This window comes from Erigeron canadensis, chromosome 5 (genome assembly GCF_010389155.1).
Source record: "Erigeron canadensis isolate Cc75 chromosome 5, C_canadensis_v1, whole genome shotgun sequence".
Classification (NCBI taxonomy): Eukaryota; Viridiplantae; Streptophyta; class Magnoliopsida; order Asterales; family Asteraceae; genus Erigeron; species Erigeron canadensis.
In genome coordinates, this window is record NC_057765.1 from 25439113 (window position 1) to 25465802 (window position 26690).

Sequence of the window (26690 nt, forward strand, 5' to 3'; positions counted from 1 at the left end):
AAATTTATGTGACGCAAGTTAAAAAGTAAAAGTTATGTGGTAAAAAAAATAAACTTTTGATGAGAAAGCTTAAAACTAAAAGTTATGTGGCAAAAATTAACTAAAGCAAAACTTTAGTGGCAAAGTTAAAAAACTTAAACTTGAAAACAAACTCCGTTAAATACTTTTTTGTAAGTACCGTTAGTTAACCAAACAATACTTAATGGTCGTTAAAAGCGTTAGTTATTTTATTTGTGCAATAAGTAATTGTAACATAAGCATGTAGGGGTGTACTTTTAGCTACAGTACTTCCCCCTCACATGCCAAAGTTACATTTTAGTATATATATATAATATATATAATTCTTGCAACTTAATTTTAAAATAAAAAAAAATGAACTGATATTTAAAGTATTAATTAAGGTCATATACATATTGACCGAATCTTATTAAAAATGCTTTATTATGACCATATAATAAGGATTTCAATTATACGACCAAAGTGAAATTGCTTTTCGTTCAATAATAATTCAACGGGACTTGACTAATTCACTTTAAACCAACTTTTTAATAACTCAAGATTTAAAAGGACATTATCAATCGAAAGTATACTCTTACACTTTTTAATGAATAGCTTGAACGTTAAAAACAAAATTACGATTTGAAAGATAGGATCCTTTCAAAACTCGGTTGGCTAGAGCCATATGTGCATTGCATGAGTTCAGTGCGGAAACTGAGGTGTGATGTGCAACACATGCAATCCATGTGGCGCACAGACAAACTTCATAAATATACTGACGTGTGATGTGCGGCGCATGCAATCCATGCGGCGGACAAATTCAATTCGAAAGTATGCATGCTTAAGAGTGTATATGCGGCGCATGAAGTCCATGCGGTGCATTCTGGGTTGTTCTTCATCAAAAACGGGTTTTAACACTAAAATTGACTATCCAAACGTTTTTTTATATGTATGGCCTTGGATATATATATATATATATGTGTGTGTGTGAAAAAGTGAGTGTGAGTGTCATACACCCAATTTCGTTGAAAAACCCCTCACATACAAGTTTTTAAATACTTTTTGTATAATTAATAAATGATTGGTCTCCTATGATATTTATGGAATAAAAAATAAAAATGTGAGGGTTTTTTATACCCAAGTTGGGTGTGATATAACCACATCTTCACTTCTCCTATTACGAGCATGGTACCCGCGCAATTTGGCGATGGTGGTGGGGAAGACGGTTTAGTGGTGTCGGTGATGGTATGGTCGCGATATCAAGTGGTGTATGTTGATGTAATTCAGTAATTGTGATAGTGAAAGTTTTTTAGAAGAAAAGAGTTTAAAGTGTTGATTTTTAAAATAAAGGTTTAGAGTGTAAGTTAATTCATTAAGGGAAATTTGGTATTTTATAAAAACTCTTTCCATAGTGGTGTTTATTAAGGGTAATTTTGTAATTTCGTATGTAACTATTGTGTAACTATTTCTAAAAATTGGGGGTATGATAATTTTTATAAAGGAGTATAGATATATCATATGTGTAACACCCACAGTTTAGATTTGTTAACATTTTTGTGGTTTGGATGCAAATGCGACTAACTTTCTTAGCGTGAATCAATAATCAAAAATCGTTGTGAACACTTGTTTAAGGAAACTAGTTGTGTTGCTTAATGTGGAGCAAAAATATGGTGTTGGAATATAAGCAATCGAGTTAATAGAAATATAGAATTTTAAAATGGTCTAACTAATGAAATGTTCAAGGATAATAATAATAATAATAGTAATAATAATGAAGTTATTAAAAATTTTGGGAACACTCAAAATGTCCATGTATTTTGTAACACCTCGAGCTAGGCTCGAAATATCACCGAAAAGATATAGCCTATGCATGGGATTATCGTAGAACATGAACTATATGAAAGAAAGGGGATTCGGTGAATCCAACATAATATGTCAAATATTCATACAAAATGCACAAGGAGCAAATGACCATCAAAGTTTACAAAATAATCGACAAGAGATGGCTATCGATCCTAAGCATAATGCAAAAAGTGGGTATATGAATCCTTGATCCACGTAAGTCCAAACCGGAGACAAAAGCTAGCAAATATCATGCATTTCATCCTTGATTCACTTGGTTACCTGAAAAGTGTACTAAACAAGTCAACACGAGGTTGGTTGAGTTCGTAGTGATGGTTCACGAAGAACCATTGTCAGTAACCACAACATCAATCATATCGATATCAATAATAGAGAGTAAATACATGAAATCATGAATACAAGTGGAAGCCATAATAATTTACTCATAGTATGCATATGACGAGCATCATATCTATGATAAGTAAGGTATTAATAATACTCAAAACCACAAGTAGTGTTGCCTGCATGTGTCCCGCATAAAGAGTTAACTCGCGTGTGTCCCACATAAATGAGTTAACTTGCATGTGTCCCGCATAAAGAGTAAACTTGCGTGTGTCCCGCATAACACAAACATAACCATACGTTCAACCATTTCCTCCACATATCCATCAATCGTCAAATCACCAATACAACCGACACAATACATACATACACTTAGGAGGATTATACTTTCGATGGGTTCTTGATGTTTGTATACAGGGTCACCCGCAGCCTTCCTACCACATCTCAAACCCTATGAAGGCATAATCGACTTCCATGTATGTACATCTATCCTAAGCATAACAATTCTCAATACAAACATGCACATAATCAACCAACGTGTCATTCAAACCATCAATCAATCAACAAATCAATCAATCAACAAGTAAACACATAATGTACACTTTCCAGCCCGAATCTCAATTGAGTAGGGAACTATGGAACTCACCTTGATTTCCAAGAAAAAAGTTAATATCAAGCTATGAATGTCCAACATTCGCCAAATGTCTACAACCTATCAATATATGCATTATAATACAAATTAAGAGTCTCACTTTGTTGTAGCCATGACTTCTAACCATTAACGACTCAAGAGACTCGAACAAGAAACCAATGGATGATCAACAAACTCAAACAATTACTTTGCTCGACTCATTCGTAGACTACTTTCATATTTGTAGACTATTTTTAGTTTGTGTAGACTACTTTCAGTTTTGTGTAGACTACCCTCAGTTTGTAGACTACTTCCAGTTTTTCCTTGCTTACATCCAGTTTTGCGACCCCACTTTTGGCACACAAGACGAACAATTGAGACAAAACTTAATTCTTAACAAATGTAGAGGGCTCAATGACCTTTTCAGAAACGTAAGGTTTGAGTCTTGAAGATCTTTAACGAACGAGTTACGGTTTATTCAAAACAGGCCTACACACTTTTGACTAGCTGAAACCTTGTAACCAAACACACCTCAAATTCGACCCAAATTTATTTTGACCTCAAATTCGACTAGGAGCTTCTTTCCAAATCATTTTTAAACATAAATGAACATAACCCACACCACAATTTCGTTCTATAGCACCAATTTCGTGTTCAATTAGTCCTTGACCCGTTTTGACTTTTGACAAAACCCTAATTGACCCATAATCGAATCTTGGAAAGATTGGACTCGTTTTTGCAGCTTGTATGAACATATTTAGACACAACCCACTTCAAAACTTGATTCAAAACATCCATTTATAGCTTAGATTCGAAATTGACCTAATTTACCCACTTTGCAACCCTAGTTTTTGACCCACTTCGTTTTTGACTTGCGAAATTGACTCAAGAATACTTGGATTTGACTAGAAACATGATAATAAACATAAAATGATGGATTTGAGTGAAATGTAACTTACCAAAAATCACCACAAGCTCCAACTCAAAAATATGACCCAATTGGAGAATTCTTGCACCTTGACTTCCAAATTTTTGTTATGTTGTAAATAAGATGATGATGATGATTATTCTTGCTTTAATTTAGACTCAAAATCATTAAATGATGAGTGAATTTAGAGAGAGAGAGAGAGGGAGAGTGTAAGATGGTGTTCTTGCACTAAATTAGAGAGAGAAAAAAAGGGATGGAGAATGACTGGTGGATGGGGGATTGGGTGGAAGGATTAGAAGGATAGGGTTGGGTATGGATTTGGGTCTTGGGTCATGGATCACATCCATGGGTTGACCAATCACACTAACTAGTTAAATTAAGCATTCGTTATGCATCGAGTCACGAAATAAGTTGGTCCATCAACCCATTTAAGATGTCATCTAGTCAATTAATCACAAAATGAGCCCAATAATATAATTAAATACAAAGGTTAGTCAAATTGCACATAAAGTTAAACGAGTCAAAATAACGGATGTTACATATTTCCCCCTTCTCTATATAAACCCTTAAAACACTCGATCAAACAAGGGAAACCCCAAAAACACACAACACACAAATCACAAAATATTAACATCACTATATTCATCATCCATTCCCTATTCTTAAGTCAAAGTACAAAACTTTTGTATTTTGTTTTCTTATAAAATTTGTGATTCTAACTAAATCTAGAAAGTTTCTATTGTCAAGTTTCTAACTTTTTATTACTAAGAGTTGTAAAGACATCTATTGTATCTAGATCTAAAGTTGTTTGTGTTTTGCAAATAAAGTGTCCATCTTTTTGATGATTTAGTAACTTTTCTTAAACTTTCTTACCAAATGGGTCACATACTTATAATCCGTGTTAGAGTTCGGATGTTTAATATTGTTTTTCTATAATGATTAGGAACGTAGAAGTACAATCAGATTTCTGAAACTAAGAATGATTTTAAGGAAAAATGTGTTGAGAGTTCTTAGGAAAAACACACAAATCTGGCTGGTCAAGAACACTCAAATCTGGAAAACACACAAATGGCTAGGAACACTCATATGGCCAAAAACACTCAAATGCTCAGAAACACTCAAATGGTCAAACACGCAAAGTTAGTGAACGTTAGTCAAACCTTATGAACTTGGTGACTCGTTGATACTTGTGGATACGTTGTTTGACGTTATTATGTGTTTAGCTATCAGGCGAACATCAGGTGAGTTTCGTACGTAGTCCTCTTTTCACATGTTTTCGTGGGGCTGAAAGGATACAAACTGTTTTTCTAATAAAGCGTAGTTATTGGAAACTATGATATTATGATTTTGGAGAAACTTATTTTGGATACACTTACGATGATTATATTGGGTTCATATTTAGTAACATATTTTGGATACATATTTGACAACCTATTTTGGGTTACTTGTGCCTTTGTGTCTATCATTATTTATGGCTATTAAACTGTACTGTTTGTTGTGCACTGTGATATTTGATACATATGGATGTAAGGGTAAGTTGTTTAACCGTAAGGCCACATATCATTAATAAAGGCAGGTTGTTTAACCGTAAGGCTACAACTTGATACTTGATCTTTTTGATAGAGTTGGAGATACTAGATACTTGATTCTTGATACTTGTTACTTATGGTGGAGTTGGAGGCACCATATATTTGATACTTGATACTTGCACCTTAGGCCTAGTATACTGTAAGTGCTAGTAGCATAGAGATACTTGACGGACTTGCTATCATAAATAAGTCGATAGCCATATCTTGTGTGGATCTTGATGATATTCGACCTGGTACAAAACTTGATACTTAATACTTGTTTACAAACCCTACGAACTCACCAACCATTGTGTTGACGCTTTTTAATATCCTTTCAGGTGTGCAAGTTAAGAATGTTATAAGTGGCTAAGGAGGATATCATTGTGGTCTTTAGCAGACTCAAACTTGGATTTGGAGCTGCATATCGTATGTGATTATTATTGTTGCTTTATGTTTAGACTTTAGAATATGACATTATGCCTAACTGATTCTTCCCCTGCGTGGAAGTTTATCTATGTTGTTTTTAAATATCGATTTTATGTTGAATATGTGTGCTTGAATATAATGAAATATGGGTTGATTTAAGTATTCATGTAGTTACTCTACGTAACAATCATGACACGTGTAATATGCGTCCGAATTTTTCACCTTAGTCGGGGTGTGACAATATGTATGTATGTATGTATGTATAGTAAAAGGCAAAAGAGAAGCAAACTTTAGATCTAATTTTCTTATTTATTGTTATTTACATTACAGCCCTTGTGGTTTGACAATATACAAAATTTGATTTATTTATGATAATATTACATTTTAGCCCTTGTATTTATTTTTAAAAAATTTATTATTGATTATATTGTTATTTATATGTATATGTTTTGATTTTATACAGTCTTTTATTTTATTTATTAAAAACAAATAAAATAAAATAATGAGGTGGAGATTTTGGAAAGTTTAGGAAAAATAGAGGTGGGTGGTTTTTATTGAATAGTGATGATGCGAAAATTTGGTCAAGTTTAAAAAATTGGTGATCACTCCCTCCCCTTTTAAGGAATCTCCAATAGTGGATTAAAGAAAAGCTTCTTTGGAAGAAAAAGTCTTTTTAAAAGTTGATGTTATTGAAGTGAATAACTTTGATGAATAGGTTGACAATGTTCAACTTTTTGATAAAAAAAATTTCTTTGCTTAGTTATAAAAAAAACTTAAAAATAACTTTTCATTGGAAGAGATGATTTTTTAATAATGATAAATGTACCATTTATTTTTATTAATTTACCACAAGATACAAGTTTTTCAACATACAGCACAAGTTACTGTTGCTTCTGTGTGGTAAATGTATCACTTATGGTGGTAATATTATCACTTTCCTTAATTAAATGGCGAAAAAGTTTTTTGTCATTGTAATAAATGGATTGGTATATGGTAGAGTCTAAAATTTAAAAGTCTTGAGTTCAAATTCTGATATGAGCAAAATGCTCTTAAAAATGGAGATACAGATTCCCATCATGAGTACCTTTGGAATTCTAATTGGATATATGACAATGCATGTTACAGGTTCTTCATTTAAAGAAAATAGAAAAACAATATTAATATCTACCAATAAATTAAAATAAGATTGAGATGTTTTTGAAACGACACGTAGCGTAATCCTTGATCGAGATATATCCTTTTAATTTATTTATTTTATTAAATTAATTTTTTTAATTGTACATGGATTCAGTTTACTTATTAGACTTAGAATTCAACTCTAACACTTGACTTATAGATACAAAACTCATAATAAATTGTCTTTTTTTCTTTCTCAATTTTTCAACTCCTATTACTTATATTACTTATAATAAGTTATGAACATGACTTCAAAACTTTGAGTTTACAATCAGAAATCACAAGGCTATTTGCCGTCATCCACTATGCTTACAAGTTTCAATTTTGATGCGATTGTAAAAACTTAACGTAAATCCAAAACTTTAACTAAAACATATATTATATTTATCAGTACTGTTTATGATAACATAGATTCAATCATCGGTTTAATTTAATTACAGTTTATTTCATACCCACGAATCGAGGCATATTCGAATTTCTTTATGATCTAATCTATATAGCTACCGGACATCGTACGGGTATTTGGACTAGTTAAGTAAATATAAAAGAAAATTACATTTTTGGTCCGTCAAGTTGGCAGGATTTTCAGTTATTGCCCGTAAATGAATTAACTACAGAAAAACCCTGAAGTTGGTCAATTTTTTCACTTTTCACTCCGCGACTTACAACCGTGTATTAGGTCCATTAAATGAGGGGCGAATTCATCATTTCACCATGATTCCTTCTTCTTCCACACTCAAACATAAACCCATATTTATCAAGTTTTTCGTAACTTCTTTCATAGATCTCGCCATCGTTTTTCGTCAAATCAATTTAAAATGCATCAAGTTTTAATCACGTTCGAATTCTGATGATGATGATGATGATGGTTTCAATTTTTCGATTAATTGATTTTTGTCGACGGTTACACTTTTCCGACGAAGTCAACTTTTTCTGGTGAACTGTAATGCGGATTTCTTTTGGCTAGGGTTTCCGCGCGATTGTATTCTGAGTTGATTGCAACTTTTTTTGGGTCTTGATTCAAAAAACGTGCGAGTATGGTTTGTTTCCGATATTTTTAGGTTTCCGACGAGTTTTTGGATAATTCCAGCGATCGTTAAATCAGAAATCTGTTGGCTATGGTTTGTTTGAACTTCTATTCTGACCTTTTTCATACACTTTTTGTGTTTTAAATCAAAGAAAAGAGAGAGATATTGCGAATATAACTTTTCTGACGTATTGTTTAACTTTTCTAGCCACCATGTTGTCTGTAAAAATTCATTTACCGAACTCAAGTTCGGTAAATCACCAAATCCCATTTTTCTGAAGTAATTACTTAGAAAATCTATGTTTGTGTTCGAGTGTAGAAGAAGAAGAAGAAGAAATCATGGTGAAATAACAAATTTGCCCCTCCCTTAACGGACCTAATAGACGGCTGTTAGTTGAAGAGTGAAAAGTGAAAAAATTGACCAACTTGTAATTAATTCACTTAAAGGCAACAACTGAAAATCCTGCCAATTTGAGAAACCAAAAATGTAATTTTTTTTTCTCTGGGGATATAATATGTACTGCCAATTCCGATGCATCCATTAAATTCAGGGGGATTTTTATTAATTGATAAAAGAAAAATAGAGAACAGGTGTAAGAGTAGCAATAAGGCCGGTGCTTATAACCGTCCTCCCGAGCATCCTAGGTGCTCCAAGACGCAGCCAAGCTATAGGCATCGATCGTCCTTGCGTTAGCGTCCTTGTGGTTGCGGAGAAGTTGAAGGACGACCGTTGTGGGACCAAAACTAGCCGTTTGGGTTTTTTTTTTCTTTAATGGTAAACTTTTTTTTTCCTATTTAAACACTAACCTTATTCTCATTTTATCACACAAACAATTCATCAAACAAACTTCTCATTTCATTTTATATAAACATTTCATTTCAAACACCACCCAAATTATGTCTAGTTCATCATCAGAAAGTGATGAATTCAATTTCCTTTCCAAAACCGCTACGCAAATGAACACGCTATTTAATCCAGAGATTGCAGGCGTCGTTTTTGATCTTTGTAATGAAGAAGAATCAAACGATAACGCGTCTGGTTCACGTGTTCCTAGAACCAGAAGGGTTTTATCAAGAGATCATGCCGGATCCGCGGTACGTTTATGGAATGATTACTTTTCCAATGCACCAACGTTTCCGATCGATTATTTCCGACGAATATTTCGAATGCGCAAACATATGTTTATCCGCATATGCCAAGCTATACACAGCTTTAGCGCCATCGAACCCCTACCCAAACACTTTCATTTTTTTCAAAAAAATCAAACCGATTGCACTGGTAGGCATGGTTTCAACATTTTCCAAAAATGTACTTCTGCCATACGTCAACTGGCGTATGATGCTAATCCCGACCAACTAGATGAGTACTTGCATATGGGTCGTGCGACTTCAATGGAATGTTTAAATAACTTTTGTAAGTGTGTTTATTATTTATATCAGAATGAGTACTTGAGAAAGCCGACAAGTGAAGATGTCCAACGTTTGGTAAGCAAGCATGAATAGATACATGGTTTTCCTGGTATGCTTGGTAGTATTGATTGTATGCATTGGGGTTGGAGAAACTGTCTGGTGGCTTGGCAAGGGCAGTACACACGAGGCGACAAAGGACATCCAACAATCATGCTTGAAGCAGTAGCTTCGTATGATTTGTGGATTTGGCATGCTTACTTTGACCTCACAGGTTCGAACAACGACATCAACGTCCTTAATGAATCAGATTTGTTCAAAGATTTGCTCCAAGATAGGGCTGCTGCACTCCAATATACTTTTAACGGTGAAGAGTTTGCCAAGGGATATTATCTAGCTGACGGTATTTATCCAAAATGGGCGACACTAGTCAAGTCTTTTAAATGCCCGATGGATCCAAAGACTGGAAAGTTCAAGCGCTATTAAGAGGCTGCAAGAAAGGATGTCGAACGAGCTTTCGGGGTGCTTCAAGGTCGTTGGGCAATCCTAAAACATAATGCCCGCCCATTTTCGGTGAACAAAATACAACGTATTATGTATGCTTGTGTTATTCAACACAACATGATTGTTCAAGACAATGGTAACGCATTATCCGACTTTGAGGAAGATTATTTGTCCAATCCAACTAATGTGCCAACACATACGTGGGATGAAAGGGTTGTAACGCAAATTCGGGCCTTCGGGGAGTTACGTGATAGAAGGACGCACCATCGACTTTGCAATGCTCTAGTGGAACATGTTTAGAACCTCCCGGAATATTACCGTCAACGTTGATGATGTTTTATTAATGTTTTTATTATGTCTAGGATCGTAACTTTTTAAATAAATGTTGTAATGTGTTTTTTTTATTTATTTATGTTATCGTGTTGTTGTCATTATGAATAATTGTGGTTTTATAATAAAATGTGTTTTTTCAATTAATTAAGTGTGTTTTAATGTTAAATATATATATATATATAGTTATAAAAAATGTTAAAAGAATTGATAATGTGGTGAAGAAGTTCTGAAGAAGCTGCCCTTATAGGCAGTGTGTGTCCTGTGGAGAGTCCTGAAAAATGTGATGCTGACGTGACAGACAAGAAGTCCTGAGTACGGTCTGCTATAAGCATAGGCCTAAGGTACATAACTACATATGTTCCAATCATTTGCCCTTTTCTTTAAATATAAAGTTGCCCAATGAGGTCGGTCCTTATAGGACGTCCTCCCCGCGTCCGCCGCGCGTTACGGTGTCGCCGCTATAAGCACGGTCGCGTCTTGTGTGTTTCTTCTAGATCTAGACGTGCGGCATTGGTGGGTGTGGGTCCCGATTGTGGCTATCCGTTGCATAAATAAATAAAAAAACATTTTTTGTTTAAAAATTTGAATCCAACGGCTAGTTGGTTCAAATTTGCTTTTTTTATTTTATTTTCTTACTCCTATTTAAACCTCATTTACATTACCATTTCAAAACACAACAATCTAAACATATCCATTCTTATAACTTTTAAAGCATTTCCATCACACTCTACTACCAAAAATGTCTAGTTCATCATCATCAGCCTCTAGTGACGATTACGAATCAAACGATTACGAAGTATTCAATAATGTTGTTACGCAAATGAATGTTGTTTTCAATCCCCAAGCCATAGGTGCGTGTCTTAACGTTATCTTTGAAGAAGAAGAAAACTAACACCAAGAAGCGTCAAGTTCTTCAACACCCAAGTTTACTAGAAGGGTGATCTCGCGAGATCACGTGGGTGCCGCAAAGCTTTTATACGATCATTACTTTGCACCTAACTGCACTTACCCACCTGATATGTTTCGTAGAAGGTTCTGAATGCGAAAGGAAATGTTTCTGTGCATAGTGCGAGACATAAACTCCTTTGAAAGCAGCGAACGACTACTGAAACACTTTCAGTTCTTCCACAAAGGCGCGACAGATGCTAGTGGTCGTCCCGGTTTCAACATTTTCCAAAAATGTACTTCTGCTATACGCCAGTTAGCGTATAGCTATAAGGCTGACGCTTTAGATGAGTACTTGCAGATGACTCAAGATACGGGCTACCAGTGTTTAGACGCTTTCTGAAAATGTGTGATACACCTGTATCAACAAGAGTACTTGAGAAGGCCAACAGAAGCAGATATCGAGCGGTTAACTGCCAAACATGAGCAGGTTCATGGTTTTCCGGGAATGCTTGGTAGCATAGATTGCATGCATTGGGGTTGGAGGAACTGTCCAGTGGCATGGCAAGGGCAGTACACCCGAGGCGACAAGGGACATCCAACAATCATGCTTGAAGCGGTTGCTTCATATGATTTGTGGATCTGGCATGCCTACTTTGGTCCTGCTGGTTCGAACAACGACATCAACGTCCTCAACAAGTCAGATTTGTTCGACGATTTGCTACAAGACAGGGCTCCTAAAGTAGAGTTTTCGGTTAATGGGGAGCAGTTTATAAAGGGATATTACCTAGCATATGGTATTTATCCAGAATGGGCTACTCTTGTTAAGTCATTCAAGTGCCCGATGGAGTCGAAAACCACCAAGTTCAAAAGATACCAAGAAGTTGCAAGAAAAGACGTCGAGCGTGCATTTGGGGTTCTTCAAGGTCGTTGGGAGATTATTGCACGTCCTGCGCGGCCATACAGTACCAACAAAATTAAACGGATCATGTTATGTTGTGTGATTCTGCACAATATGATTGTTGAAGATAACAGGCGTGCAATTATAGAGTTTGAAGAAGAGTTGATAGCTAATACTACACTCCCAACCCGTACATGGACTGAAAGGTGTTCAACGCAGCTTCGTATGTACGGGGAGCTGCGCGATAGAATGGCTCACCATCAACTCCGCAATGCTCTAATCGAACATGTTTGGAACCTCCCGGAACACGACCGTCAATGTTGATGTCTACTTTATAATTTCCTAATAATGTCGTTCTTTAAAACTTATTTTACTTTATGTTTTTTAGTGTAATATTTAATTTTATAATAAATGTAATGTGTTTGTTTTAATAATAAAATGTGTTTTTATTTATTTTTTGTAAAAGAAAATAAAATAATAAAATAAATAGTGGAAGAAGTGAGGAAGAAATGGTATTATAAGGAGGAGAGTGTTCTACGGGTGTTGTTGAAGAGATATACTGAAAGAAGTGGGGAAGAAGCAAACCTTAAAAGCCTGAGAAAATAGGTAGAAGCGAATGTGCACATCCATTTTATTGTTATCATTCTTATCCTCAAAAATCCAACTCCAAAATCCTCTTTTATCAAACTTTGATTCAAGACCCTAACCGATCTGACAACAACAAAAAATGTCAAACTCGGCATTGGAGCTACGACAACTCGGAAACACAGGACTCAAACTAAGTTCCGTGGGGTTCGGTGCGTCACCACTTGGCAGCGTATTTGGGCCTGTTTCTGATGAAGAAGCCATTGCCACTGTTCGCGAAGCCTTTCGTCTCGGCATTAACTTCTTCGACACTTCCCCGTTAGTAATTTAGATTTCATTCTCTCTTTTTTTGTTTTTTGTTTCTTTTTTGTTTTTAATACAAACGAACTGCCTCGAGTGACTAGGATTGAACCCAGTTAGATAAACCCAGTTAGAAATGTTTGTTTTTTTTTAGATAAAATAACCGAATGGATAAATAATGTGTGTATCGATTAAGTCAATACATTAGGTTTTTGTTTATTAGTTTAAAAACAAACATTTCTAAATGACTTAATGGATTAATTATGTTTTGTTTATTAAGTACATTAAGTTCTAAAACTCTTTGGCAATCTTTCTACATTGTAATAGGAGTATAAATTTTAGGCATTTATTAGGTCGAATAAGTTGTGAGGTCACCGATTCATATGAACGATACCTTGTACAAGGGTGATGTATTGATGTGGCTATAATGTTTTTAGAAGGTCATTTCATCTGTAACTTGTTAACGTGGACACGACCCATTTCATATGTTTAGTGATCGGGTCAGACAATTTGGTTTCAAGTCAAATGGGTATCATGTCGACCCGTTTAAATCTAACTATAGGTGGTTCGTGTTAGTGAAACAACTATAGAAAAAATCTTGTCTAGTTTATTTACAATGTTATGTTTTGAATAGAACCAAGTTTGGATAATAAAATTTTTGAGTAACTTTTTAAAACTTCCAGGGCATTTCTTAGAACGTAGAAAGTTTAATTCTTGTTTGTATTTGTTCTGCGTTTTAGGTTTTATGGGGGAACGTTGTCTGAGAAAGTACTTGGGAAGGCGTTGAAAGCGGTTGGAGTGCCACGAAATGAATACATTGTTTCAACAAAGTGTGGGAGGTATAAAGAGGGTTTTGATTTCAGTGCCTCAAGGGTGACTAAAAGTATCGACGAGAGTTTAGAGCGGCTACAAATGGAGTATGTTGATATATTCCAATGTCATGACATCGAGTTTGGCTCACTTGATCAGGTATCCCATCAAATTTTTTGTTTTGCCTATATAAGTTCTACCGTATTAGACATAATACGTATACATTTGGGCGTTTGGCTATAACCATTTACCAACAGTATTAATGTATTGATTATTGTTTATAGATTGTAAATGAAACGATTCCTGCACTTCTAAAGTTGAAAGAAGCAGGGAAGATCCGGTTTATTGGTATAACTGGACTTCCATTGGAAATCTTTACTTATGTGCTTGATCGGGTACCATTAGGCACAGTTGATGTAATTCTTTCATATTGTCATTATAGTATTAACGATACGACATTGGTGGATCTACTCCCATACCTAATAAGCAAGGGAGTTGGTGTCATCAGTGCATCCCCTCTAGCAATGGGACTTCTTACAGAAAGTGGCCCTCCAGAGTGGCACCCAGCTTCACCTGAACTCAAGGTTTTTGCTTTAACTCTTTTGCAGTTTTAGGTGGTTTATTAAAGTGTTATTGAGCATTTCTGGCTTCATTTGCTTTATTTATAAATTTGATTCTTTGTCTTCCAATTTTCGTGTCTGGTTTCAGGCTGCATGCCAGAGTGCTGCTGCTTTCTGTAAAAACAAGGGGAAAGATATATCAAAATTAGCTATGCAATACAGTTTGTGTAACAAAGAGATTTCTACCATACTGGTCGGAATGAAATCCGTGGAACAGGTCAGCTATCGCCTTCTTGTATATCAATTATGTAAAAATCACTCTCTGATTTTCATCATGACTTGGCCTTTTTCCCTTCATCTGTTAAAAGGAAATAGTACATTTGATATGGGCTTTGGTTTGGTATTCAGTTTTTAGCTCCAATTTTACAAATTTGGGCGATGCAAACGTCTTAATATTTCCAATTACAGTTACAAATATAGCCTAAAACAATTTTTTTGCATGGAAATCAGGTGCAACTTAATGTTTTAGCTGCTACTGAACTTGCAAGGGGTGAGAAAGACGACGAAACACTGGCTGAAGTCGAAAAAATACTGAAACCGGTCAAGAACCAAACATGGCCTAGTGGTATTCAACAAAGTTAAAACATTGGTAAATTACCATCCCCAATTCCCCCTTGTGGATTTTGAGGATTAAAACCGTTGTTAAATTACCATCCCCAATTCACCTTTGTTGTTTATGAGGAATAAAACCGGGTCTTATTGGCGTGCCCTTGTATCTGATGTAGACTTGTTTGCATTCACTAGATGTCAGGATCCTCTTTGGTAAAAATACGACTTTTTACATCTCATCTGCTTTGTATCCCTATTGTTCATCAACCAAGATAATCGCTATTCATTTTGTACGATGCGTATCATCTTTGATTCGTAACAAACTATAAAACGACCGTTTGTTGGATCAAGAAAAGCCGAGTGCATTACATTGATAGATTAAACAAACAAAAGCAGAGTTTATCTGCTTAGTTTTATTATTACATTACACATTACACACTAAAACAAAGTTACAAAAGAAACAAAAGCGACTAGAAATACTAATTATCATATGAAACTAGCTGTCTCTAACATTTATCCTAAGAAGACACTCATTTGCAAGTACATGGGTCACACTTGCATGGGTTGCACTTGCATCCACCATTCTCTGCCACTTCTGCTTCTCCAGCCTCAATGCCACTGCAATACAACATATAAACTCCTCAATCGTCATCAAAATTAGTTAAAACAAATTATGCAACCAACAAAAAGCATACGTTTTAGGTGCGACACCAAAGATAAGGGTCTCTGTGTTAGTCGTGGTCTCGAAAGAGCTCGTATCCGGGTACATCTTGCACCTGCATATCCAAGAAATATGGACACATGTCTCAACAACTATCGAATTTGTACTAAATAAAATGATATGAAACCGAAGTATCAAGAATTGTTAACAATGAAAATTTACCCAGTACAGCTGCTACCGCACTTGCAACCAGAGCCACAGCCACACTTTCCAGCACAACAAGACGAAGACGACATTGTTGCCTACTTTTATAAAAAGATTGTAAAATCAGCGATAGATATATGTATATATATTGTATGTATTAAAGCAAATAGTGGAGTGTGTATATTTTTTCTGTTAAGAATGAGTAACGTGAAGCCTATTTATAAGCAGCAACAGCAGCAGCCTTATGCAGTTATTTGATCTAATGATCTCCACCGTCCACTTATACACTATGTCTAACTGTTTGTATCATCATATACGGTTCTATGTTCATCTGGTTCCATTCCGTGTCGAACTAAAGGTGATGACACAGCATGTTTTGGGCCCATTTTGACACGTGTTTCTAGTATGTTGTAGCTGGAGGTTTCTAGTTTTGTGTGTACGATATTTATTATCCAACGTGCTCCTTGTTCTTGTGGATAATATCGTTTGTTTTTACTTTTCTATCTAGATAAAATAAGTTGGTAACATTTTTTTCAAATGACATCATCTAACACCTCATCTGGTAAGGAAAGTGATAGTTGCATCATAATTATTGATATATATCTATCTTATAGTATAACTTGTATATATATTTTGTACAAATCAGTAAAATAATTGTGTGATAAATGCATCTAATGGTGAAGCCAAAAATTTGATACGGGAAGGGCCAAATTTATTTTTTTCTAAACACTAGTAACCAATATTAACATCATTACAAACAACATTGGTACAACTTTTAGGAATAATGGAAAACACATAAAGCAATCGTAATTATAGTAAAACTATTTGCTATCTCTTGTTTTTTTTTTATGGCAAACTTCTTTATATTCACATTTTCGTAATAGTACATTACATTATTGAAAAATTCAACACAACTCCATATAAAAATAAAAGTTATAAAGTAAATGCAATATAAACATATAGCAAAACAATGACATCAATTCATTAAACTATATAAAGAATTGAGGAGAATAAAAAGTTATTAGTTACATTAATTATTAATTAATAATAAATGAGTTAATGTAAAAGTAACAATATTAGTTCATAAGTATACATGAGCTAAGTGTGCATTCTAAATGGATTTTCTACACTTGCTATTGAAGAAAGCAATACACTATGACAATTAAATGGGCCACTATAGGACGGGCCAGGTGGCTCATTCCGGACTCCCTTTATATCACACTAGTCAAGCCAAATATCGTAGGGGATTCCCATCGCAGCCCAACTGAAACTCTGAAAGCACTAGAAATTAATCAATCATATGATATATATATATATTATATATAACTAAGGGTTGGATATTGTAAAAGAAGTATTAAAGTAAAATAAATAAGACAAGATCTTGACCCTTAGATCATAGTTGAATTGATGCGCGAAGATTCACGAAGTAATTGATGCACGATGATTTTCATGATGCACGGTGATTTTCAGTGAAGTGAAACCTATTGTTTTATTTGTTTTACTTTAATACTTGTTTTATTTTACCTAAAATCTATATAACTAACTACAAGTTAACGTTTCATAATAACACAAATAAGTTATAAGGTGTGATACAATAACTCATTAACTTAAATTTTCATGAACAACCAAATAGGGATTAGTTTCCTGGAATGTAACTATCTTTGACCAAATGTCTATAGTAGGGAATAACTAAAGTTGTGTGTATTGTATGTAAGCAACTCGAAAAAATGTTTATTGTATGTAAGAAAACTTACGTGGCAACCATGTACATGTGTTACTTGTCAGATTTTAATTGGTTGAAACGAAATTCTTATATACAATAAACATTTTTTTGAGTTGCTTACATACAATACACACAACTTTAGTTATTTCCTATTATAGACATTTGTTCAAAGTTTTTTACATTCCAGGAAACTAATCTCTACCAAATATTTATTATGAAATGTCTTAATGCATGTTCATTAAGTAATACATAATTACATTTACAACAATGATATACAAACATCATTAACAATTTAAACTTAACTACAATAACAATTTAGATACCTTGATTACTTTTCATAGAATAAGAACAAGGAGCTTTACATATATTCCCAACTTTAAGTACCAATGGTCATCAAGATGTGGCAAATCAAAGATTAAAATTAAAGAGAGAGTAAAATCATGTATGAGCACTAAAGTTTAAAGAATGTTAGTAAAATAAAATAGAGTCGTATAATGCAAACAATATGTTTGATTAAATGTCTGAATTTAAACAAAGTTGACGAAAGTTACAAAAACAACAAACCACATGAATGATTTTAAAGAAATGGAGAAAGAGTAGTGGAGTAAAATGACGAAATGCCTCTCATGTGACTCGCATGTAGAGGGATTTGATGGAAATAGGGATGAAGTGCAAACCACAAGAATGATTTTGACCAAAAGTTAACGACGAGGATCAAAATTGCAAAAACAACAAATCACAAAAATGATATTTTCACTTTACCTCAATTATTAAATTAATCATATGTATCAATGTTATGTAATATCTGAAAAGTAATTGATACTTATTATAAAACCTGATAATTATAAAACTTTTTTTTAGAACGGCATGTTAGATGATTAGTAGTTTAAACACTAGCAATGACATCCAAGCGGGCAGTATGCTAGAGGTTGGAACCCGAAGGCACCCCTGGAAACTACGAATGCGATAACACGATCCGCACACATCTAAAAAGTTAAATGCCGAAACCATGGGGAATTGAGATTCGATCTCGGGTCTTCAAGCCAACATCCTCTCCCCCAAAACTCTCAAAGAGAGAATCAGGTGGCCACTTGATCTAAAACCAAGTGATTCATATGTATAAACAAAATAAAATTATGAAAATGGCAAAAGTAATTTAATAAACCTAAGCAAATAAGCATACTGAACACGAAGAAATAAGCTTATGTTAAATTCATAATAAGCTAATAATTATACGGAGTATCAAATAAACGTAATACAAATGGGTGGAGATCATTACAAGTTATTTTAAACTTAAAAAATATCAAATTAAGACCTTTATATTTAAAGGCCAAAATTTAAAAATTTATCTTTAAATTTTAGCTTTAAATTTTGGCTTATAACTAAAGCCTTTCTGCTTTCTGTCAGCTATAACCAAGTCGTTTTATTTTGGGCTATTCGAAATGAATTGTTTAGGGTAAGTTGATAGTATCTCCTCCCGATCGAAATACCCCCGTAAGTGTGCCAAAAATTATTATACTTTATAGAACCAAAAGAAAAAACAAAAAGGAAAAAAAAAATGCAGAAAGTATATACCACTTGTGAGAGTGCTTGTTAAATTAGTATGACAGTATCTAGTCCACATACATTCAACTAGTTTCATAACTCTTCCTCTTTGTGGCTGCAATCTTTGACCTCTTTCCTCAACCAACCATCAAAAATGGCAGCCACAAAAATGATGATGATTTCAACTACAAACATTGCCTCATCATCTTTCAAAACTTCCTCTCAATTTTTCAAACCAAATTCTTTAAACCTTTTCTTCAACACTAAATTAGTTTCCAAGAAAAGGGCTTTTTCTTGTTCAGCTCTATTTAAACCTGATATTCAGATCAAGGAAGAAGGCCTACCTGAAACCCTTGATTACAGAGTTTTCTTTCTTGATAATTCTGGCAAAAAGGTGCCTTCTTTTTACTTAATTTTTGAATATTATTTGTTGGTTTTGATTAATTTGAGTTATTAGTTTAGAAAGTTTAATAATTTAAATGTATATCAATATCAATGTAAATGTTTGATTTTTTATTTTTATTTTTTGTTTGGATAAATTTTGTTGTTTTTAATTGTTTTGATTTTTAATTGTTCTATCTATATCCCACCCCACCCATCCCCATGAGGGTATTGGGTATTGTTGACATTGACATTGGTTTTGATTATTTTATGTATCTAATTGAAAAGTTTTAAACTTTAAATGTATTTCAATATGATTATTGATAAACATGATTAATTGATTTAAGGTTTTTTGTTTAGGCCTGAAATGAATTAGTTCTAGACATAGTATATATTTCTTGAAAGATTGATATTTGAGGTGAAATGAGCTATTTTAAGATAAAATGCTGTTAAATATTAATAATTTCTAATTAGGATACGGTAACTCTTGATTTTTGGGATAAAAATGAAGTGTGAATCACCATGTTGTATAGGATTGTTTAGATATTCATCAAAATATGTTTTTTGTGATGGTACTTGATTATGAAAATGTTATGTTTATTAGTCTAGCAAAAATGGTTCATTGACCTCTTCAAAATTTGTGTGTTTTCTGATAAACCTTGTGGGGTTTTGGTTGTTTTAGGTATGGAAAGTGATATTCGTACCATTTATTTTGATTTATGTACCACAGTTATGCATTACTGACTTGTACAGTTAGCTATACAGTTTGTACATAGTGGTACATTTATAAAAAAAAGATGTTACGAATATCAGTTCCCTTTAGGTATTGACTATGTTGTTTAAGGTGTACATTAATTGTTTACAAAAGGTTAATAATGAGAACATATTTGAATATGAATGGTAAAGCAGTTAATTGATTAGTATATTTTTGGTATTGTAAAGTCGGTAGACTAATTGTTAATTTAGCGTTTACATCCAAGTTTGGATCAACCGAATCTAACAGTTATGTAGTCGTTTTCTATGGAAAAGATACACATTTGCTAATTTGAAAATCTAAGGTTGAGAGAAGTTCCTGAAATCCCCAAGATTACTAATTTAGGATAATCTGGTTCATGGTTTACGTCATTTAGGGTTATATGAGATTCAACATTTGGAAAATATGAGATTACAACAGTTTTTATATTGGATCATTCTCATTATCAGAAAATTGCTTTCTGTGAGGCTTGACTGTGAAAAGACTAAGTGATGGTGGATGTTCTATAGGGATATTAAAGTGAGATGGTTGTTTCAGGTTTCACCTTGGCATGATATACCTTTACACGTGGGTGATGGAGCATTCAATTTCATTGTGGAAATTCCCAAAGAATCAAGTGCAAAGATGGAGGTTGCTACAGACGAAATATACACTCCCATTAAGCAGGATACAAAGAAGGGGAAACTTAGATACTACCCGTAAGCATATGTTCTATTACTTCTTTCATCCCCCAAAATTTGCAACGGTTCCGATTTTGTGGTGTGTCCCTTGGGGCATATCAATTGTGACATTACCTTTTGGCCAATTATAAAGGATATTGTGCACGTCTTACAGAATGATCGATTGTACTTAACAAGATTCCTATATTGTCACAAAGGGCTTTGCATTTGGCTGTTTGTCATACATTTTTACTGAATTATTAGCTGTTACACTCAAGTAAATGAGACCTCTAATCACCTCTTAGTTAGTTTGCATCTAATTGAGACCCACAAATTGAAAATTCTGAATAAGCCTTTTATTTTTAAATTTAAAATCTCCTGGTTTTGTCTCCTATACTTTTATAATATCTGATGCTACATTTATTTAGTTATTATATCTTTTTGTTTCTCAGTTACAATATTAACTGGAATTATGGATTGCTTCCACAAACATGGGAAGATCCATCATTTGCAAACCCTGACGTTGATGGAGCATTTGGAGACAATGATCCAGGTGAATTTAAATCTCATTCTGCTATATCTGTGTTTCATCTAGTATTAAGTATATGATTATATGCAGTTAATATATGCAATATTTCAGATTTGTTTACGTGGATTTTATCTGCTATCTGCAGTTGATGTTGTTGAAATTGGTGAAAAACGCGGGAACATTGGTCAACTAATGAAGATCAAACCTTTAGGCTGTTTAGCTATGATTGATGAAGGAGAACTTGACTGGAAAGTTATTGCAATTTCATTGGATGATCCAAAGGCTTCACTTGTCAATGACGTTGATGATGTCGAGAAGCATTTTCCAGTATGTTATTCTACAAGTACTCATGCAAATAGACGTATTGATAGAGGTCATGTTTGATAAAACTGAGTGAAAATATCTATAAATGTTTAGAAGTTCTGTATATTTTATACTCTGCATTGAATTGGTTTCGAGTGAAAAGGAGTACTGTATTTGATAATCATTCTACCTTTGTTCTAAATGGTAGAGGGTTACTCGGGTTGGGTAATGGGTCAAATAGATATGTTTATAAAGGTCAGGTCGGTTGACCTGTCAAGAATATATATTTCTGTATGTCAGATACGATGAAAGGTTTGTGGTATTTCATTCATAATACGGAAAGCTTTATGCATTATGGATCACTTTTGGTGACCTTTGTCCTGCTGTTTGAGATTGACCCCTTTGGCCCGTATTTTATAATTTAGTTTTTGTTCCTTATTGACCTGGTAGAGATAAGACATTCATTCATAGTTAAATGCATCAAGGATCACTTTTGGTGACCTTTGACCTGCTGTTTGAGTTTGACTCAAATCTTATAATCTAGTTTTTGTTATTTATAAAGTTTTCTTTATGGACCTGTTAGAAATAAGACATCCATTCATAACTAAATGCGTCAATATGGCAACCTTTTCTGTGTTCCCCTTTAGGTTCTTAGATTCCTTTGTGCTGTAAAAGATTGTACTTTCAACATCTAAGTGTTGAATTGTATAATACTAAATTTTCCTAGGCAATAAGTACTGTTTTAGTTCTACATTAGATATTGGTTATTTCGTTGTGACTAATTAGTCAATTATATATAGGGCACTCTAACTGCAATTAGAGACTGGTTCAGAGACTACAAAATTCCTGATGGCAAACCTGCCAACAACTTTGGTCTTGGCAATAAAGCAGCCAACAAGGTATGTGTTTTATGATTTCAGCAGATGAAGGTGAACACTTATGCAGATAAATTTCAATTATATTATTGACATTAAGATAGTACTCTTAAAATTGATTATAAATTTTGATTAACATCCAAACTTTGCAGTCAATCGATTGCATTATCATTGTCTCAATACGTTACACCTACTAATGGATGATACCACATTTGGCTGCTTTAATGTTGAAATATGAAACAAATTGTAGGATTATGCTCTGAAGGTGATTACCGAGACGAATGAGTCATGGGCTAAGCTTGTCAAAAGATCAACCCCAGCTGGGGAGCTTTCACTTGTGTAGATGCTGTCAATTCTTCAGAGCCGCATATGTGCTGGACTGCTGGCATATCTATTTTTTAAGTCAGAAATCGTTTCTATTAGAGTGACATTTGATGCCTTTTTTTACATCATTTGTGTCGTAACGGCAACTTGAATATTTTTCATTACAGTTATTGGTTTATAAGAACTAATAACATAAGTCGTTTCAGTCACATGGTTGTCATTTGATATGAATATGTTGTACTGCTACAATTTAAAATTAAGGTCAAAATTGAGGATGTAGCATTATGCCAGAATATATATAACTGGACAGCCTGTTTGTTTTAAACACGAGATTAACTCCAAAGTAGTCAAAGTTGCCATGTTCATGGTTCAGCACTCGTTTTGGTTGTCCCGTGTTCATTCGAAGTTCCCGTATTTAACTTTCCGTTAGTGCTTGTCGGGTTCTCATTATCTTGGTTATATTTATCAGCATTATGAAGAAAGACGCCTGCATAAACGAAATGCAGCAAATTTGTAAAATCTATCAAGGTTTGATTGAAGTTGTCAGATGCAAGGCAGCATACCTATAAACCATATTCCAGCTGCCAAAAACAGTACTGAACTTAAGATCAATGTAGATGTTCTCCAGTTTCTTATTTTGTCCTGTATTACATGTAAAATGTAAGATCTTGTGCTAAAATTATCAACAAAATGATCCATAACAAAATAAAAAAAGAAGAGTTTAATAAATTTGTGGATGGATCAGAAAGTGAGACCTGGAGAACTCCAACAAGGGGAGAAGAAGGCACATCACCAAAAACATGAATCGACACTGTAGACATGGCCATCGCCAATGGTCGCAAGCTTGGTCTAACTGAATGAATAGATACAAAGTTTACAGGACCCTGCACTCAAAAGCATGTATCTGAGTAACAAAAATGTCAACAGATGTACATATAAACCTTGTTTAAAGTGCACAGGAGTTCATGTAGTATATCAATCAAGAATTGAAAGTACGATTAAATAGTAAATCAGTATACAAGATTTGTGAATTACCTGAGTGGCAAAAACGAGTATCTCCCCAATAAGAAAGAGAACCACAAAAACGTGCATGCTCTTGAAACAAAAGGCACTAAAGCAAAATACTGCCCCAAAAAATGTTGATGTGGAAAGAAGCTGTCGAGTTTAAACAGATTTAATCAGTACAGAAAACACAGAGAGACAGAGACAGTCATCTTATGAATGCTGCTGAAAGTATCAAATATTTTGAAAGTAAAATGTGTACCTTAAAAGCATTGGGGATTGTGGAACTCATTCGATCAAGGATAAAACCGCCTGATAATGTCCCCACGATTCCACCCACGATCGTGATCCCTCCAAACAACAAGTCAGCATTGGTCTACAATAGATGAAGTTCTTAGATGAAAAACTCTGTAGCTTAAGCGTTTTTCTCCTTTAAGTTATCAAAACTTCAAGTTACTTACAAACCTATATAGTACTTACCATATTATATATGCTATAACCAGCTTTAGGTCCCCAGTATGAATAAGCCCCTATCACGAAGTTGTATGTAATATAACCTACGGAAAACCACCAAAAAGTGTAAATTTGCAGTCAAGACGGCATACATCAGAACTTTCGTTGTAAGTTTCTCTTAAACGAAAGTGTGACATGAGTACCTAAAACATTTACAACATATATCTTCTCACAAAGAAGAGCTTTAACATCTTCCCAAAACCTAGTAAAAGGACTACAAGAAGTATATCCGCCACTAGACCTACACGCACAAAGAATGTGGCGGCGTAATTAGCTTACAAGTGTGATGTCCTCAAACTCTATTGGTTTTTTTAAAGAAACCATATATTAACAAACCAGATAGCTTCATCGTCGGTGGACTTCTCATCAAAAGAGTTTGGTACTTCTTTTTCCATCGAAATACCTGCATATATACAAAGTATGAGCCAGAAAGGGCACTTTCTTTTAATATAATATAAAGGAGATAAAATACGTTTATTGTTACATATCCAAAAGCAGAAAAACCAAATATGAAGCTAAGAAATATCAATATGTACAGACCTTTGAGTTGCAATGGTCTCATTACAAAACCCAAAACAACAAATGGCACCATCAGAACTGCCTCACCAAAAAATGCATAACGCCATCCGTAACCATCTCCAACCTGAAAACACAACCATTAGTCTGGCTAATTATAGCAGATGTATATACAGATAAAGAAAGCTTATATAACGAACATATAGACATATAGTCGCTTACTAGTCCACCATAAACATAGCCAAGCGCAACTCCTGTAGGTATACACATGTAGAATATTCCCAGCCAGGCTGATCTCTGTCTTGAAATATTGATATTACTTTAACAATTGAGGTATAAGAATCTTGGAACTGTCAAATGCACATAAATATGGGATAGTAAACCAGAAAGAGCAGGAACCTGATTTACTGGAGCATTTTCGTCTATGAATGGAGCTGCAAGACTTATAAAAGAAGCTTCACCAACACCAACTAGCCTAAACAACAACTTGAAAGTTCGCATCATTGATCACTCTAATGTGACACAAGAATCTACTGTAATACAATATGCAAAATACATTGCTTACATTCGGCAGACTGTAATTGTCCAAAATCCAATCGAAATTCCACAACCAATTGCAGATAAAGTCCAAACAGACAACCCAACGGCGATAAGCCTAAAGGGATTAATGCTGCCGATGAAACAACCACAAAAAACATACTATTTCAGCAGAAAAACATTGGGTATTGTAAAAAGCGGAATATCTCATAAAAAATGCAACAATTTGATCCGACAAAAATGTAGGGGATAAGTAATCAATAACGAACAAAACAGGATATAATATTCAATCTCCGAAGGTGTGTAAACACTATCAGATTGAATCAATTCTGTGGTTCACCCCAAATTACTCAATCAGATACAATCAGAGATTCCAGAACGTTCTATGTGTTTTGTTTGAGAGAGTATGTGTGAAAACAGGGAGAATTATCAGAGAATTCTTATGTTTATAATGGCCCAATAACTGTTTTGTCGACAGTTTTACAAGGGTTTTGAATTTGCCATTTTTGGTCCCTCAAGTTCCGAAAATTAAATTTTCAGAGGGATTTTCAATATAGCAATATGTCGGAATTTGCCTTGGACCCCGCCAGGGGCTGCCGCCCCTTGGACCCCGCTCCCTTAATAAATTCATATAAGCGTGCTCTCCGCATCACCAAACTTATATGATGTATTATTATGACTTAAATAAACAATTAACCCAATTACATTAAAATACCAACAAAAAACAGAACACATCACCTCTTTGCCAAGGATGCAAATATCGGAGATGCCAATAAAAGTCCAACCATAAAGGCGGAAGCTAAAACACCATCCTCTGCATTTGTCAGCTTAAAATCACCCCTGTTGAAGTATAGTTACCTCAAAAATGATGTCAACTACAACAATAGCACATTACCCAATCCTACCTTATGGATGGTAAGGCACTGTATGGGAGATGTATGTATAATTTTTTTAAAAAAAATCTATGTATGATTTACACAGTCCCAAGGGTAGAAAGAGTGTTTCAAGAAAGACATCAGCTTATAAAATGTAATGTAGACTCTTGTAGAGATTGTGCTAAAGAGTGAAGGTTATAAGAAGTGTACTTAAGATACTATAAAGTTACAATAAATGGTCATAATATATAAACTTTAAAGTGTCAAACAAACAAATTTAATATGACTTACTGAATTCCGGTACCAGGTGAGCATTCTCCATTTGGACTGCAAGTCTCAGGAACCCCATTTACACCGGTACTTGCTATCACACCGCGATCCAAATACGTTATCAAATTTATCACACAGAATAACACAAGCAACCTGCACTACGTAGATATACACAACCAGCCGATATT

General features: G+C 34.3%; 4 protein-coding genes and 1 pseudogene across 4 annotated transcripts; 3 read left to right on the plus strand and 2 right to left on the minus strand.

Moving 5' to 3' along the window:
* Positions 1-11220: 11220 nt before the first annotated feature.
* LOC122601416 lies at positions 11221-12291 on the plus strand (annotated as a pseudogene).
* A 253-nt stretch (positions 12292-12544) lies between these two features.
* On the plus strand, positions 12545-15124 carry LOC122600300 (L-galactose dehydrogenase). Its single transcript, XM_043773005.1, has 5 exons — positions 12545-12870; positions 13593-13821; positions 13947-14246; positions 14371-14499; positions 14733-15124. The coding sequence occupies exons 1-5, from the start codon at positions 12695-12697 to the stop codon at positions 14862-14864; spliced, it is 966 nt and encodes a 321-aa protein (XP_043628940.1). The 5' UTR covers positions 12545-12694; the 3' UTR covers positions 14865-15124.
* Positions 15125-15177: 53 nt separating this feature from the next.
* Positions 15178-16018, minus strand: LOC122600301 (metallothionein-like protein type 2, MT2-18). Its single transcript, XM_043773006.1, has 3 exons — positions 15715-16018; positions 15527-15607; positions 15178-15449 (listed from the first exon to the last, which is right to left on the minus strand). The coding sequence occupies exons 1-3, from the start codon at positions 15786-15788 to the stop codon at positions 15362-15364; spliced, it is 243 nt and encodes an 80-aa protein (XP_043628941.1). The 5' UTR covers positions 15789-16018; the 3' UTR covers positions 15178-15361.
* A 3008-nt stretch (positions 16019-19026) lies between these two features.
* LOC122599604 (soluble inorganic pyrophosphatase 6, chloroplastic-like) lies at positions 19027-22998 on the plus strand. The gene is made up of 6 exons (XM_043772136.1): positions 19027-19358; positions 20637-20797; positions 21211-21311; positions 21433-21614; positions 22391-22489; positions 22716-22998. Exons 1-6 carry the CDS (start codon positions 19119-19121, stop codon positions 22806-22808), a joined length of 876 nt encoding a protein of 291 aa, XP_043628071.1. The 5' UTR covers positions 19027-19118; the 3' UTR covers positions 22809-22998.
* LOC122599605 (probable sphingolipid transporter spinster homolog 2) lies at positions 22990-26651 on the minus strand. The gene is made up of 14 exons (XM_043772137.1): positions 26524-26651; positions 26096-26197; positions 25386-25490; positions 25220-25295; positions 25043-25117; positions 24845-24947; positions 24641-24707; positions 24448-24545; positions 24272-24348; positions 24054-24167; positions 23825-23944; positions 23545-23673; positions 23353-23431; positions 22990-23276 (listed from the first exon to the last, which is right to left on the minus strand). Exons 2-14 carry the CDS (start codon positions 26143-26145, stop codon positions 23152-23154), a joined length of 1218 nt encoding a protein of 405 aa, XP_043628072.1. The 5' UTR covers positions 26146-26197; positions 26524-26651; the 3' UTR covers positions 22990-23151.
* Positions 26652-26690: the final 39 nt, after the last annotated feature.

Coding starts and splice junctions, on each gene's coding strand:
- LOC122599605 (XM_043772137.1), bottom strand. CDS start 26,145: ATGGTTGGACTTTTATTGGCATCTCCGATATTTGCATCCTTGGCAAAG. Junction 25,296..25,385: donor ACAATTACAGTCTGCCGAAT/GTAAGCAATGTA, acceptor GTTGTTGTTTAG/GCTAGTTGGTGTTGGTGAAG. Junction 23,277..23,352: donor AGCTGGAATATGGTTTATAG/GTATGCTGCCTT, acceptor TCGTTTATGCAG/GCGTCTTTCTTCATAATGCT.
- LOC122600301 (XM_043773006.1), bottom strand. CDS start 15,788: ATGTCGTCTTCGTCTTGTTGTGCTGGAAAGTGTGGCTGTGGCTCTGGT. Junction 15,608..15,714: donor TGCGGTAGCAGCTGTACTGG/GTAAATTTTCAT, acceptor TTGGATATGCAG/GTGCAAGATGTACCCGGATA. Junction 15,450..15,526: donor TTTGGTGTCGCACCTAAAAC/GTATGCTTTTTG, acceptor GTTGTATTGCAG/TGGCATTGAGGCTGGAGAAG.
- LOC122600300 (XM_043773005.1), top strand. CDS start 12,695: ATGTCAAACTCGGCATTGGAGCTACGACAACTCGGAAACACAGGACTC. Junction 13,822..13,946: donor AGTTTGGCTCACTTGATCAG/GTATCCCATCAA, acceptor TATTGTTTATAG/ATTGTAAATGAAACGATTCC. Junction 14,247..14,370: donor CAGCTTCACCTGAACTCAAG/GTTTTTGCTTTA, acceptor GTCTGGTTTCAG/GCTGCATGCCAGAGTGCTGC.
- LOC122599604 (XM_043772136.1), top strand. CDS start 19,119: ATGGCAGCCACAAAAATGATGATGATTTCAACTACAAACATTGCCTCA. Junction 19,359..20,636: donor TTGATAATTCTGGCAAAAAG/GTGCCTTCTTTT, acceptor TGGTTGTTTCAG/GTTTCACCTTGGCATGATAT. Junction 21,615..22,390: donor ATGTCGAGAAGCATTTTCCA/GTATGTTATTCT, acceptor AATTATATATAG/GGCACTCTAACTGCAATTAG.